The 14,214-nt window shown below is 41.7% G+C and overlaps 1 protein-coding gene across 8 annotated transcripts in view; it reads left to right on the forward strand.

The window, feature by feature from the left end:
• The window catches only part of urm1 (ubiquitin related modifier 1), a 29,435-nt gene extending 15,241 nt beyond the window's left edge, over positions 1 to 14,194 (forward strand). For 2 of the 8 annotated variants that reach the window (XM_077019061.1, XM_077019060.1), the window contains exons 5-6: positions 11,756 to 11,818; positions 13,979 to 14,194. In XM_077019061.1, the coding sequence (XP_076875176.1) occupies positions 11,756 to 11,818; positions 13,979 to 14,194 (279 nt within the window). Of the gene's footprint in view, positions 1 to 411; positions 2,309 to 11,755 lie in introns of those variants that run through there. The other 6 variants (XM_077019065.1, XM_077019064.1, XM_077019062.1 and 3 more) reach the window with 5 other exon arrangements.
• The last annotated feature ends 20 nt before the right edge of the window (positions 14,195 to 14,214 follow it).

Consider the following 14,214-nt stretch of genomic DNA (forward strand, 5'->3'; position numbering starts at 1 on the left):
ACATGTATTGGCATCAGCTTGTAATTTAAAGAAACACAATCAATGAGGAAAACGTCAATGTCCTGAAAACTGTCAATGATGACCAAAACTCACAAATCCAGCCTTGATTTACAGTTGAGCGTCTGTTTGGATCGAGCTTCTCCGTTATGGGTTTACATAAATCTAATCTGTACCTGCTTTTAACGTGGTGTCCGCTCTTCTACAGCCAGTAATAAACATTAAACAAGTGCTTCTCTTTTAAGGCCTTTTGTAGGAATATTAGGTTTGGACCATTTAAGGTGCATATGGTGATGTTCATGTGTGTGTGTGTGTGTGTTAATGTCTATTTTATTCCCAGTAAATAACTAGTAATCATAGCATTTTTATGGTGCGTGCGTGTGTGCGTGCGTGCGTGCGTGCGTGTGTGTGCAGGGTGAGCTGGAGTATCAGCTGCAGGACCAGGACGTCGTAGTTTTCATTTCTACACTTCATGGAGGTTAACCATCTCCAAAGGATCTCACACACACACATGCACATACAGATGCCTTAACTGGCAGTACTGTGCATATCTGCCACAGCCAGTCCTACAAGCCAGTCTTATGTTTAACCCATTGGTATGGGCCCAAAGCGCCTCTCTTTAACCCTGTCCCAGCCTTGCTTAAAGGAACGAGGTCAGACTGTCCAGGCTCAGAGGTCATACTGTCTAGCCAACGTCCAGATGGGTTCTCAAGAGACACTGCCTGCCTATCACTCATGTCAAAGGCTCAATTATCATTTTCATTTGATTAGTGTTTAACATGCCAAGAGCTGTGTATTGTCACCTTTTGTTTTAAATATATATATATATATATATTTTTTTTTTTTTAAGGAAACAAGATTGTTGTTGTGGGTATAGAGTCATCCTTGTACGCTGTAAATCTGAGTCATTGATTACGGGTTCATTTAAGAGTCACGTGTAAAGGCTCATGTCTAATACTAACTTTGCTGGATTTGCTGAGGCCTTCTTGCTCTGTACTCTCCAGTTCAGTGTATAAGATGGTGGTATATTCAGGCATTTACATCTGAATATGCTCACAACTCGCACTTTACCCATGAATTAAGGACGTGTACTCTTCTTTGCTGTATACTGCATTCAGAAATTGACCTTTAAAAATATATATATATATACATACATATACACACACACATACACACACCATAAAGCGGTTTAATATCCCTCATTTCCTTGTCCCAGCGTCTGTCTAAAGTTAAGGGTAACCTCTAGGATCCCGACGGGACGTCGCCGCTCCGCCTCTCGCGCCGCCTTCGACCGAGTGCTTAGCGACCATAAATGTCCTTCTGGACACTCGATTTGCAGCAGAAAACTTAAACTTTACGATAATAATAGTTTTAACAATCATACAGGAAGAGAAAAAACCACGACGCGTGTGTTTGATTTGTTTGTGTTTGTTGTGGGTAGAGGTGTGTGTCGGGGCGAGGTTGTAGCGGTGTGAGGGGGGTGGAGGTGAAGCTTCGTTTCCCCGCGGTGTGACCCGAGGCGAGGTCAAGAGTTAAATGTGTCCAGTTGTTACAGTTTATTCTAGTATTTGAAATTGGATTACAAGATCATGAAAATCTGAATATTCGACACGGGAAACGTCAAGGTTTTACTATGACCTGTTATTGGCTGTTCAAGTAACAGTAAAATCCCCTTTCATGCGGTGTCGACTACTGGCTACTAGAGACCCAATGAAACGAACCAGCGCACCTCGGCGCAGTAAATAACTGAATTATGTGTAGGTGTAGTTTCACGGATCGCTATGCTACATATCGTGATTCGTTTACGTTGCAGTTGATTTCCAATCCCGCTACTCGTACCCTGACCCATTCGTGTGCGCTCGGAGCCGATATAGGTCCGTTGTAGTAACCTATATTAGACTATCCGAGAGGAATCCCCGCTAAGCCCACCATATACGCCTGTATATCAAAACTATAACGTGTCCCTCAGGCAAGTCTGTGTTTATTATTCTGCTCGTGCCGACAAGCCCGCCGACTGCAGTCTGTGGCATCAGAAGCTTGAGCGCCACTGAGGTGAACACCTGCCGCGCGCGTCCTGCTGCTTTAGTCTATAGGCCACCTCTACAGCTTACATTAGCTACTGGCGTGCACATCCCGGGTGCTATTGGGAGGAAACCTGTGTTGCAGCCTTGCAACATGAACACGGAAAACAGTAATATATTTTGTCTGATTCTAGCTAATTGAAATTTATATTTAACAACCGCATGTTAGTAAATGATCGAATGGATTGTAAGCTGCAGCTCAATAAACAGACCAAGTGGTTTGGGGGGAATACCTGTTTTTAACGTTGTGTTTTTTTCATTTGAAAAGTGAACTGAATAAATCTTAACCCATTTAAACAAATTCGTGGGTGGTTATTATTTAGTATGGACTACAGAAATTGCATGTGCTCAGAGATAGACTATATAGGACATACGTTTAGCAGTGCAAAGGCTAAACTATAATTAGCCCTCCGCGCTTCACCTACTTCTAATTTCGGATGCCTTGTGTCTAGCCAAAATTCTTTATTATATTTTCATATAATTGTGTTTTGTTAATAAACACAATAAAGGCATGTGGCTACTAACTTCGAGGACGATCAAAGTGATGATAAGAAAGCTCTGATAAAATACCATCAGTGGAAGGTTAATATATGTACCTCTAAACAGGATGCAAGAGAGGACTATGTCCAGTTTGGGACACCGTAATCGCTGAGCACTTTACGCGTCCCCAGTGTCTTCCCTTGCGCATACTTGTACAAACAGTTTAAGTCTGACCGTTGATAGTACTCAGTCATCAGGAGCAGTAGGAGAGGACTGGTGATATATGTATATGCATTTATACTCAGACTTCAAATCAAATATTTTTTCGTGATAAACTGTACGCTCAACGTACTAAGGACCAGCAAACGTGAAATCGAATTCAGGCTGCAGACATTAAGAGCTTTTTTCCCTGTTGACCAAGGAACACCTGTGACGCGACGAAAGTGGTCAAAGCCAAATTTCCATTCTGCAGCGGTTGATGCTTACAGCAAAAAAATATATTTGATTTTGATATCAAGCAAAAGAAATTGGACGTGATTGATTCTCACGACATTTGTATCTTAACGGTCGTTTGTTTTGTGTGTCAAAGATGTTTGTTTCAGTTTTTGTGTAATGGGTTGTTTATAGGTTTTCATTACATGATGATTCCCACACTATTATATGCAACTGCGACATCAAATCTTCACATTTGTCGTTGCACATCGTATGAAGGATGAAGCTTATTTGAGTATATGGAGTTTAAATTCAATAGTCTAATTACCCACGTTTGTCCTTTAATTTGATATTGTGCACTCTTTTTCAGTGCCCCAATTTTTTTTCAATTGACTATCCCAACTAAAATCAACGATTAATGTCTATAGTCACGACGATGATAAAAAAAGTAAATTAAAATATATTCACTTGTTTTAATTAATTATTGATAGACTGAGTGTAAATAAGTAATGTAAAGAAATGTCCTAATGAATAAGAATAAGGCCTGCTGAACCTGTCTGCGACAGCAGTTTTATCACACGCACGTGGTGCGGTCGCAAAGGCCAAATCGGAACCTCCCAGCGTCATTAAGACCCCCCCCCCCTTCTGTCACCCCCTCTCCAAACGCCTGCTTCGAGATTACACTCGTGCAATACGTCAGCAAAACTCGCGTATAGAGTTTGATTAGCAATTTATTGGTTTTATCTACAGTCGAGTTTATAGTTACTGGTACAACCAATCGACTCTCTTACGATGGATTCTGAAATCTATTAAACGCCAGCTAGGCCTCCAGCAGACATACACGTCCTGCTTCCAATGGAACTTTAAAGAGGAAGCGTTAGACACCCTACGCTGACTTTTTCCGACAGGCCTAAATTTTATGCAACGAAACCCAGCAGAAATATACACATAGCCGGTACGCGTCCCTTTTGCTTTATGCGTTGTTTACACCAAATCTTTCGATCTCAAATAAACCGCATAAAATTGAACAAAGCTGAACAAACTGTTCGATTAAACATTTTTGAACAATTGGGCGAGAATATTTTATAAACATGCAATGTTAAAGTAGCAGAGTGATCGAAAAAAACATTTTAGTTTATCCATCGTAGTATCACTAAGTTTGCAGGATTATGCTCCAAGAGAGCTCGTGCAGGCGCCCACCATGGTCGTGCATCACGCATCTCTTCTGCTCTTATAACGTTACACGCAGTAGGCCTAAATCTCACCAGTACCCTGCTTACAGGGTATAATGTAGCGTCACGTTGTGTAGCGTTTCTATAAGTTAACGGCCTATTTTCGATGAAGTTCCTGAACGGAATCGGTAACAACCATTATTTACGTAAATAATCCGAATAATTAAAAAAAAAATTCTGATATGCAGTTGATCATATGCACAATATTAAATTTCTGCTATGAAAGTGTACAGCAACAGAAATGCATGAAACTGAAGGTTTTTGAAAAAATAATGCGTGTTTTTATTTTATATTATCTTAATTCGTTCATAAATAATAAGTAAATCATTTTCTATGAATTTCAAACAATATGCCGGTCATCTTAGCAAAGACATTTAGAGAACATGAATAGTCTGTAGAAGGGGCTAAAGACAAGTCTGCTTTTCCTCAGAACGGAGATGTAGTTGAATCTCCAGCAACAGATGTCCAGGCACAATTCTTGGGTTGAATTTACATTTTACAAGAATTGCGTTTGGACAATCAATCTCTGGGACTCCTAAATACGACCTTTCCGAAAAAACGACCTTTCCTAAAAAATTACAACATTATAACACCCGTGTTATTATAATAGCGTGTTCCAGCATACTGCAAGCTGATGCGGAGAACAGCACAGAAATCCAAGACTGTACTCACGCGGATAAAAGCGTTATGTGAAGGTTTTGTTGTTGTTTGTTTGTTTTCGTTTTGTTTTTAAAACAAACATTTGTCTATTTTTCGTCTACGTCTGTAATTTTTCTCTTTTAATTGTTAAAAGTTCATCGCCTTAACTGCTCGTCAGTTTAACGAACATTAACAAAAAAAAAACCGGGCTAAATATGTTATTTGCTCAGTAACGTCATAACTTGAGATCTTCAAGTATAAGTGGTTAGGAAATGCCGCCCAAAAGTTGATGGCGTCTAACGAGGTTGTGCTACACTGTCGAAAAATGCTCTCATTTTTAATACATAAAATAACTGAATATGCCCGTGGAACATTTTATGCTAAAACGAAAGAAATCTACTAAGAAAACGTTAGTTTTACAGTTATGGAACATCTAGGCCGACACACAGGCCTATAAATATAATTGTTAATGCGCTTGAAAATACGAAGTAAAGTTAGTTGTAGTTATCAGTAATATTCTTGGGCACATACTAAGAATCGCCATCGTTTACATCTACACATATTTTCTGATTAGTACCTTAGCACATCATATCAGATTTGAAAAAGGCGACGTAAGAAGACAAACTCAGCTTCAAAGCTTTTTAAAGTCCAGAGTGTTGAACAAGGAGTCAGTGCTTCGCCATTGCTGCACCTGTACACATTCGTGTAGTTCCACGTCGCGTCATCGGGCAAACGGAAGATGTTTCCTTTGGTATTTTAAAGGACCAAAAAAAAAAAACTAAGCAAAAAAACCCGATCCCAGTCTTTTTTCCTAATGTTTACTCAAATAAGACACTAACGCTCAGTAAAAGGCATCTTGTTATGGCGTTACTATAAAGCAGGTGGTGTAAAACGAAAACGTTCAGTCCCGCGCTCTCCGCTTGTTCCCACGACGTGCGCCGTATCCTCACTGTGTGCACGCAGTGAAAATGATAAACCGAAGCAGGAGGGAGGCTCGGGGCAGGTCACACACCCCCAGAAATGCCTGCATGGGACGGTTCCTGCAGAACGGCACTGGCTCCCTCGGTCCTCTCCGGCTTTTTCTTGGGCTCCCGTAACAATACCGGTGTTGCCACGACGGCGCGCGAGAGGCAGTGGGGATGGTCTTCGCTTGGTACTGAATTTGAATAACACCATGGGGTGATAAATGTCCATTGTACTGCTGAAGTAATGAATCTCCACTGTCTTCTATTGCACACAAGCCGGCAGCTGCGAGCGAGGGACCAGCAGCCTCTTAAAGACACAACAGCCCCATTTTCCCCCCAAAAGTGATTACAATCCATACACTGTTTATTCAGCGCCAAACGTACTGTCAGAACTGCATGACGTTTGTTTCTGGACTGCTTTTAGTCCGAGGAACACCAGTGCAATGCCGTAACCCGGCACTTACGTTTAATACACACGTTTTGAATTATTTCAGACTACTAAAATATGTCATCGTGTCAGCCGTTTATAAAAGTAACGTTACAACGTTTAATAACAATAAGTAACAAATGTTACAGTAAACCGCCACAAAATTATTACTATTCGTTTTTTATACCAATTTACTTACAACAAAAATAATAAACATTTATTGTCAACTTGGTGACCTTTGTTATTAATGTTGCAGGTGTCACTATAAACGAATAACCTGTCATTGTATATTCTGCATGTTGTAAACAGTACATAATGCAGTATTGCTGATTGGCCCTAGCTGAGATGTCCATTAAGCAGCTGTACTGCTGTAGATACATGTTGGCACTTATTGGGGGAATATGTTCACAAGAAAACGACCTGGACTGATACTGTTATGTACCCTAATGTCTGGCGATGGACAATATAAGTTTGAAAGAGTTTGAAAATATAAGTTTGAAAGAGAATCTGTTACAGTGGTAAGTATACCGTTTTGAGCAAAGCGTCCTGATAAACCGACTCAGGCGTCTGCGCTAAGATAGTCAACATCACTCTCGGTAGTTTAAAAGAAAGAAACAACATTCAGTTCTGAATGTTTATGGTACGTTTTGATTAAAACATTGTTAGGGCTAGTGCACTGATATATAGACTGTATTTAAAATGATTAAGATTATATAGGCTAGTGTACTAATATATCCATTTAAAATGATTAGGGTTATCTAGGCTAGTGCACTGATGTATAGCTACACACTTGTGGCAATGAAATTGCCGTTATTTCTCTTGATGCAGTGTCCAGTAATCGTCGATTTAAGAGCATGTGAACATGGCGATGTGCAGATATATACTTTGTAATTAGCTGCTGCTTATGTTCATACAAGTGCTCAAGTAAAGTTGTCAACGAATGTAACGGGGAATTATGTCCTTCCCCCTTCTATAGGAATAATTATCGCGTGCCTTAGCACGTCACCGCGGCATCAAATGCGCGCGCTGAAGGATTAACGCGCTGCCTCTTCTCTCCTAATAAATCAGTGGCTAAAGCCCGCCTCCTGGGCCCTTCCCCTCCCTCTTAAAGTGAAACCATTTCATCCTTTCATTCGTCTCTCTGAAGTAGACGAGTTAACCTTCTCTTCTTTTCCGCGGGGTGTCGTGCCCGCGCGCAATTCATTGCTCATTTGGAGCGAGAAGGAGTCCCCGCTGCCGCCTTTTCACGTGAGCTTTCACTCTCGAGAGCGGGAATCTTGAGGAGAGCCGTAATTAACGTACCTTTCCCTGTTACCGTAGGTCTAGGGTAAAGCGCTGGTGAATCCCAGCTCTGATTGCAGTTTTCCATAGTTACGTTACATGTTATGCGTTACGTATCATCTCAAATTGCATAGTTCGTGTCACTATGTAATGAAGCACAATTAACTGATGCAATACAATGTTGCACCTTATTATAAACTGTCAGCGTTCATTTATAATAACAACATAAATGTCAGCATAATAAAAATACTAATGTAAGTAGGGATATATATACATATACATATATACATATATATGTATATATGTATATATATACATATAGCTTTAAAAAGGGAGAATCATGTGCACACAAACAAACATTGTTGTCTCATCCACAAGTTGGGTAAACTCTAATGAGGAAGATCTTGTCGAGTCATGTCCATGGAGAGACGGAGGCAGACTTCCTCTCCCCTTTCCACTGTACCTCTGCCCCATTCATGGGTAAATGTTTAACCCTGGGCTGAAAGGAGCAGTAGGGGGCAGGAGGCAAGATCCACAGGGCAGGCAATGAAACGACAGAGGACCGCACGGGGGAAGAGACACAATGGGGGTGTGGGTGGGGTGGGGGGTCCTGCCGCAGGCTCCACTGGTCTGCTTTAGCTGAGAACCTGATTGGATGTGAGCTTATCGTGCATCCTCACCCTCTGTGCTGTATTGGTTCACTTTCACTGGTTGATATTGGACATTCCACCAGATCAGTACAAAATGATTAATTGATCTAGCCAAAAGAGGGGCTGAGTTAGAGATGTATAGAGATCTGTGAAAACTGTCAGATGTAAGTTATGTTTAGTTTAATGGACTCAATATCGTTTCCAATAAAAGATTATCCATACTGTATTTTTCAGGTTTTGCCATTGGCTTTATTCCATCAAAATGGCACTATATATTTTCTTTCCATAAGTGTAATCCATAAATGGTATGGTGTATCTGCCTTGGAAGAACAAGGAAAACAGCTGGAAACTATAGTCATTGATCTGCTTCATCACATTTATGACTTCATGGAGAATCTATAATTCTAATAGTTTTTTAATAGTTTGTACCAGACATTGCATGGTTTGTGAAATGTGTGAAATCATAGCACAGCCCCTGCTGTCTCTTTGCAGACATACAATTCAACATGTTCTCTGAAATTTCTGCAACTGCAAGAAATTGGTAAATTCAGTGGTTTAGTATGATGTTAGTAAAAGCAACAAATCTGTACTTACACCAGAGTTTCATTTTGACAAACCACACATTAAAGGTCATATATGTTATGTAAAATGTTAAAGGTTATTTATGTAATCTAAACAGAGTGCAAACTGTTCAGCTCCATTAACTGGAAGAGGCAAGGGGCTCTGTTTGTTTGTTTGTTTGTTTGTTTGTTCATTCTAACCCTCAAACTATGCACACAGAGATCCTTTTGTTTTCTAAATGCTGAATTTACATATTCACGTGTTACTTTATGTGCTGAGAGGATACCTGATATGAAGTGTGTGGCTGCAAAGTTTTTGTAGCTGTGTCTAATTGGGGGTGTGCGGTGCCGAATGCAGTCCCCTCAGGGGTCCAGTCCTCCCTTAACCTCACTCTTAAACATGACAGGTAAAACGGAGATTGAGGGGCCCTTGATCAAACTCACACACTGAGTTTGAGTTGGGAGGGGGGGTCCAACCCCCTCCGCTCTTACCCTCTCTCACTCATGTGGCTGATGTCACACACAGAGAAAGCTCACACTGGTGTACTACAGTTAAATACCCATTTAAAATATAAGCCCAAAACTTGTATATCAGCCTATCAAGAGTGAAAGTGCTAGGCTGATCTGGCATTCGTGTTTGCCTTTCACATTTCAGTAAATACAATTACAGGCAGTCGGCTGGGAGCTGATCCCCAGTCAGCAGACATCCTCTGTGGGCCTCGATAACTGGCGTCCGTAGGTGCCTGGAGCAGCCCCGCGTCACCCTGTCACTCCTCCACTGAGAGAGGAGAGGCACAGGAATTCTTTCACTGTGACTGGCTGGTTGCCAGGCAACTAGGACAGGGAGAGAAGCAGTGCCTTCTTAGGCTAAGAAGTCTTCCGGGAGAGAACAGGTCCACACTCCCTGGCTTCAAGCAGTGGACACTACTGCTGATCTCAGGGTTAAATAAAATACTTCAGGTGGAAAACAGTGACCTTTTCTAAGGGTGGTTATACCCTGTAATGTCATCTCTACATGAGGTCAGCTTTTCCCACTTACCAGCACCTGCAGTGGAAGGTTTTATTCCCAAACCCATGAATCTGCCACACATTACAAATTCAGAGCAGAAAACACAACGTCTGAAAGCTTGCCTGGCAGATGGGGTAAGAAAATCTTTTCACTTAAAACCCTTCAGCGATCAAATGTCACAAAAGAGAGACTTCTGCTTATGATGTAAGAACAACAAATCAACCCTGAAGAAAAAGAGAAAACTATCTTATCTGAGCGTTGTGGTGGATGAGAGCAATCCCATGTTCCTACAAGGAAAACATTCTCACTATATACAATCACATTTTTCTGATTCTGAATCAAGACAAACAGACTAGTACTCACTATGTCCGGACAGGGGTGACCATGACCTAGTGTAGTGTTAATCATAGTGGGTCTGGGGCCTGGAGTGCCTGCTGTGTGATGGAACTGTGACAACCCTTCAGGGCCGAAAGAAAATGCTCTGACCCTAGAGAAAAGCCAAGGGCTTTTATTTTGAAACATGCCTGTGAAGCTGAAGAGAACACGTGTTTACATAGATACCCAAACCTATTCAGACCCCAGATCCTGGTCTGAAATGCATGTGACAGTTTGCAGAAGAGTAACATATTACAGAGATCTAAAGAAAAATCTGAACAACATATACTTCACTTATAATTCACATATACTTCATTTATACTTCACATATACACTCACCGGCACACTTTGGACCCATTAGTACCAATTGAGCATTGTGTCAAAGCCACAGCCTACCTGAGTATTGTTGCTGACCATGTCCATCCCTTTCTGACCACAGTGTATGCATCTTCTGATGGCTACTTCCAGCAGGATAACGTGCCATGTCATAAAGCATGAATCATCTCAGACTGGTTTTTTGAACACAACAATGAGTTCACTGTACTCGAATGGCCTCCACAGTCACCAGATCTCAGTCCAATAGAGCACCTTTGGGATGTGGTGGAACGGGAGATTTGCATCATGGATGTGCAGCCGACAAATCTGCAGCAACTGTGTGATGATATCATGTCAATATGGACCAGACTCTCTGAGGAATGTTTCCAGGACCTTGTTGAATCTATGCCGCGAAGGATTAAGGCAGTTCTGAAGGGAAAAGGGGGTCCAACCCGATACTAGAAAAGGGGCACCTAGATCAGCAGTTTCTGAAATATTCACACCAGCCCATCTGGCACGAACAACCATGCTATGTTCAAAGTCACTTAAATAACTTTTCATTAGTTCATTTTTACTTTGAACTTGAGTATATTTTTATACTAGTAAATTTACTTGTACTTAAGTAAAAATGATTCAAAGTAATAATACTTTTACTTGACTTCAATATTTCAGGACTATTTCCACCACTGTACTCAGGACAGCTGGTCACCTTTGACAGCAAATTACATTTGCTATAAAGGATTTTAATGAAATAACTCATTAGACCCAAGACAGTTATCCTGACATTTGTAATGGTATACAGGTGATAAAAGAAAAGCTCATATGATTCCTTCATACACTGAAAAAGACTTTAGAACTTGCTGTATTGACCAAATGTCTGACGACTATTATAGGAGTTCACTGAGGCAATTTCATCTAAGTGCTTTAGTCAACCAGCAGCACTGTCCTCAGGGGACAAGAGTCACTGATGTTCTGACTACCGCTCAATTCATCTATAAGAACTGCCTATACTACTCAGTTTTCTGTGGGTGTGTGTGTGTGCATGCATCTGAAGGAGTCAAGGAGTCGTTGTTTTGGCATGTGGAAAGGAACATTTATGGATATTGCTAAATTATTCTAAAACAATATTCTTGGTGTCATCTTGCATCACTGCCATATACAACACTCACCGCCTGCTTCAGGTTGTCCTTTGTGGGAGATGCAAACCAGTCCGTGCATGCATGTGTGTGTGTGTGTGTGTGTGTGTGTGTGTGTGTGTGTGTGTCTGTTACTGTGTAAACACTGACCCTTGTCCTTATTTGATTTGTTTCAGACGATTCCCACCGAGTATGATATCCACAGTGTGTTCTACGCCAAAGTTCTCCTTCTGCCAGAGGTAAAGCTAACCAGGTTTTGGGTTTAGAGTTGGGTTTAGAGTCAGGTTTAGAGTCAGGTTTAGAGTCGGGTTTAGAGTCGGGTTTAGAGTTGGGTTTAGAGTCAGGTTTAGAGTTGGGTTTAGAGTCAGGTTTAGAGTTGGGTTTAGAGTCGGGTTTAGAGTCAGGTTTAGAGTCAGGTTTAGAGTCAGGTTTAGAGTCGGGTTTAGAGTTGGGTTTAGAGTTGGGTTTAGAGTCAGGTTTAGAGTCGGGTTTAGAGTTGGGTTTAGAGTCGGGTTTAGAGTCGGGTTTAGAGTTGGGTTTAGAGTCGGGTTTAGAGTCAGGTTTAGAGTCAGGTTTAGAGTCGGGTTTAGAGTTGGGTTTAGAGTTGGGTTTAGAGTTGGGTTTGGGGTTAGTTAGAGCTGCATGGGAACGAGGGTATTGATTAGTGTGTCCATGGAATGTTGCATGGTTACCCAGAGCATCCCAACTGCCGTCCAAAGGATTTGGAAAGAGGAGGGTGAAAAGAGAGTATTGGATGCCTTATCCCAACTACACACCTGACTGGACCAATGGACAGCCTTATCTTACTCTGACACCTCCCATACATTTGATGCCCACCCCCATTTTAGCCCTAATACTTTAGCGACTATATCGGTAAGACTGAGGAGGACCATCCCCCCCCGTTCCTGGATGAAGTATCTCATCTGTTGTGGTCCAGGGGTGGAAATCAGCTTCTCTCTCCTCACTCTGCTGAATAAATGTTTGAGCCCAGCTGACTGGCCTTCTCACCCCACCACGCCCTGCTGCCCTGCTCCTTTGACCTTTGACCCAGCAGTGAAAAGTTACAGGGGAGGCACATGAACTCTCTCAGGCCTGGCTGCACAAGGGTTGCTGGGAAAGTGCCCTGGCAGGGCGAGGGAAGCATCCGAGTGTGAGCACACGGCCAGGCCGCACCCCCTTTGACCTCTGACCTGTGAATCTGGCTCACGTTCAAGAATAGTCCTGCGTTGATTGTCCTGTTAAGTGTTCTGGCCATTGATAGGGGCCCTGTCGAAAAGACTCTTAAATTTAGTTTAGCTGGTTTGTCAGCACCCACATCTCTCTCTCCCTCTCTCTCTCCCTCTCCCTCTCTCCCCCTCTCTCCCTCCCTCTCACTTTTTCTCTTCATCTTCTGAATTTCTGTTTCTGTTTTTGATTTCCTTTTGGGAGGGTGTATAAAAATTTCCGTTTCTCTCATTCTGTCTCATACTCTCTCTCTCTCTCTCACACACACACACACACACACACACACACACACACACACACACAGACACACACACACACACACACACACACACACACACACACACACACACACACACACACACACACTAGTGTCTCAACATTCTTTAGTGCTAGACCCCAATGTTCTTTGGTTAGTTCTCCACTGTGTATTGACTGAACAGTTATGACACACAAACATACAACACACACTCATATACACTCAGACACACATAGGCAAACAAATTCTCTCACACACACACACACACACACACACACACACACACACACACACACACACACACACACACACACACACACACACTAGTGTGATAAATGTGAGAGTCAATGTGGATTTTCGTGCCCTGCTTAAATTCAAATGCAGCAGAGCTTGTATTTTTGTAACTTTTATTTTCTTGTGAAGCTGCAGTAATGAACGAGTCTGTACCTACCTGTTACACGTGCTGCTGCAAGTTCATCTGACTCAACCTGTCACGGAGGTCGGACTCTAATAATCATATTAATAGGAAGGCAATAGTGTCTGTAATAGTAATGCCTGTAATAGTAATGATCAGTTGTATTCAGCGCTGATCCAAGCTCAACTGTGCCCTCTTGTGGTTGTCAGTCGAAAGCATACGCAAACGTCATGTCATTGAGTGGGCTTTCGGAAAACACATTTTGAAAGCATTTGTAGATTTATAGGTTATATATAATGTTTGAACAAAAATCTTAATTGATTAAATGGTCATACAAGCATTATTATCAGTGAATATCTATGGCAATTTTATGTGACAAAATAGTCCTGATTTATTGTTAAATTCATATAGATAACATTTAAATGTATATATTTAATATACATATGTAAAGCAATGATAGGGAAATATTGCAACGTAATAGTAAATGTCTCGTTTTGGCTGCAGGATCTCACTAAGATGACCTCACCGGTAAATGGTTTTTTCTATAAAGTTTTCGTCGCGTTTACAGTTATCTGGAGCTCCGAGGTTCGGATTTCCACGTTATGTGCCAAAGTGCTGCTATTCGGCGAGCCTTCTGTGGACACGTTTCCATACGGAAGTTGTTGGCTTTTTCGAGGAAACCTGAGCTTTTCGGGGGTTAGACCCGGAGATGAGACCTAACTCGCCTAAGTGCTGACGCG

Source organism: Brachyhypopomus gauderio, chromosome 10, assembly GCF_052324685.1.
Source record: "Brachyhypopomus gauderio isolate BG-103 chromosome 10, BGAUD_0.2, whole genome shotgun sequence".
Classification (NCBI taxonomy): Eukaryota; Metazoa; Chordata; class Actinopteri; order Gymnotiformes; family Hypopomidae; genus Brachyhypopomus; species Brachyhypopomus gauderio.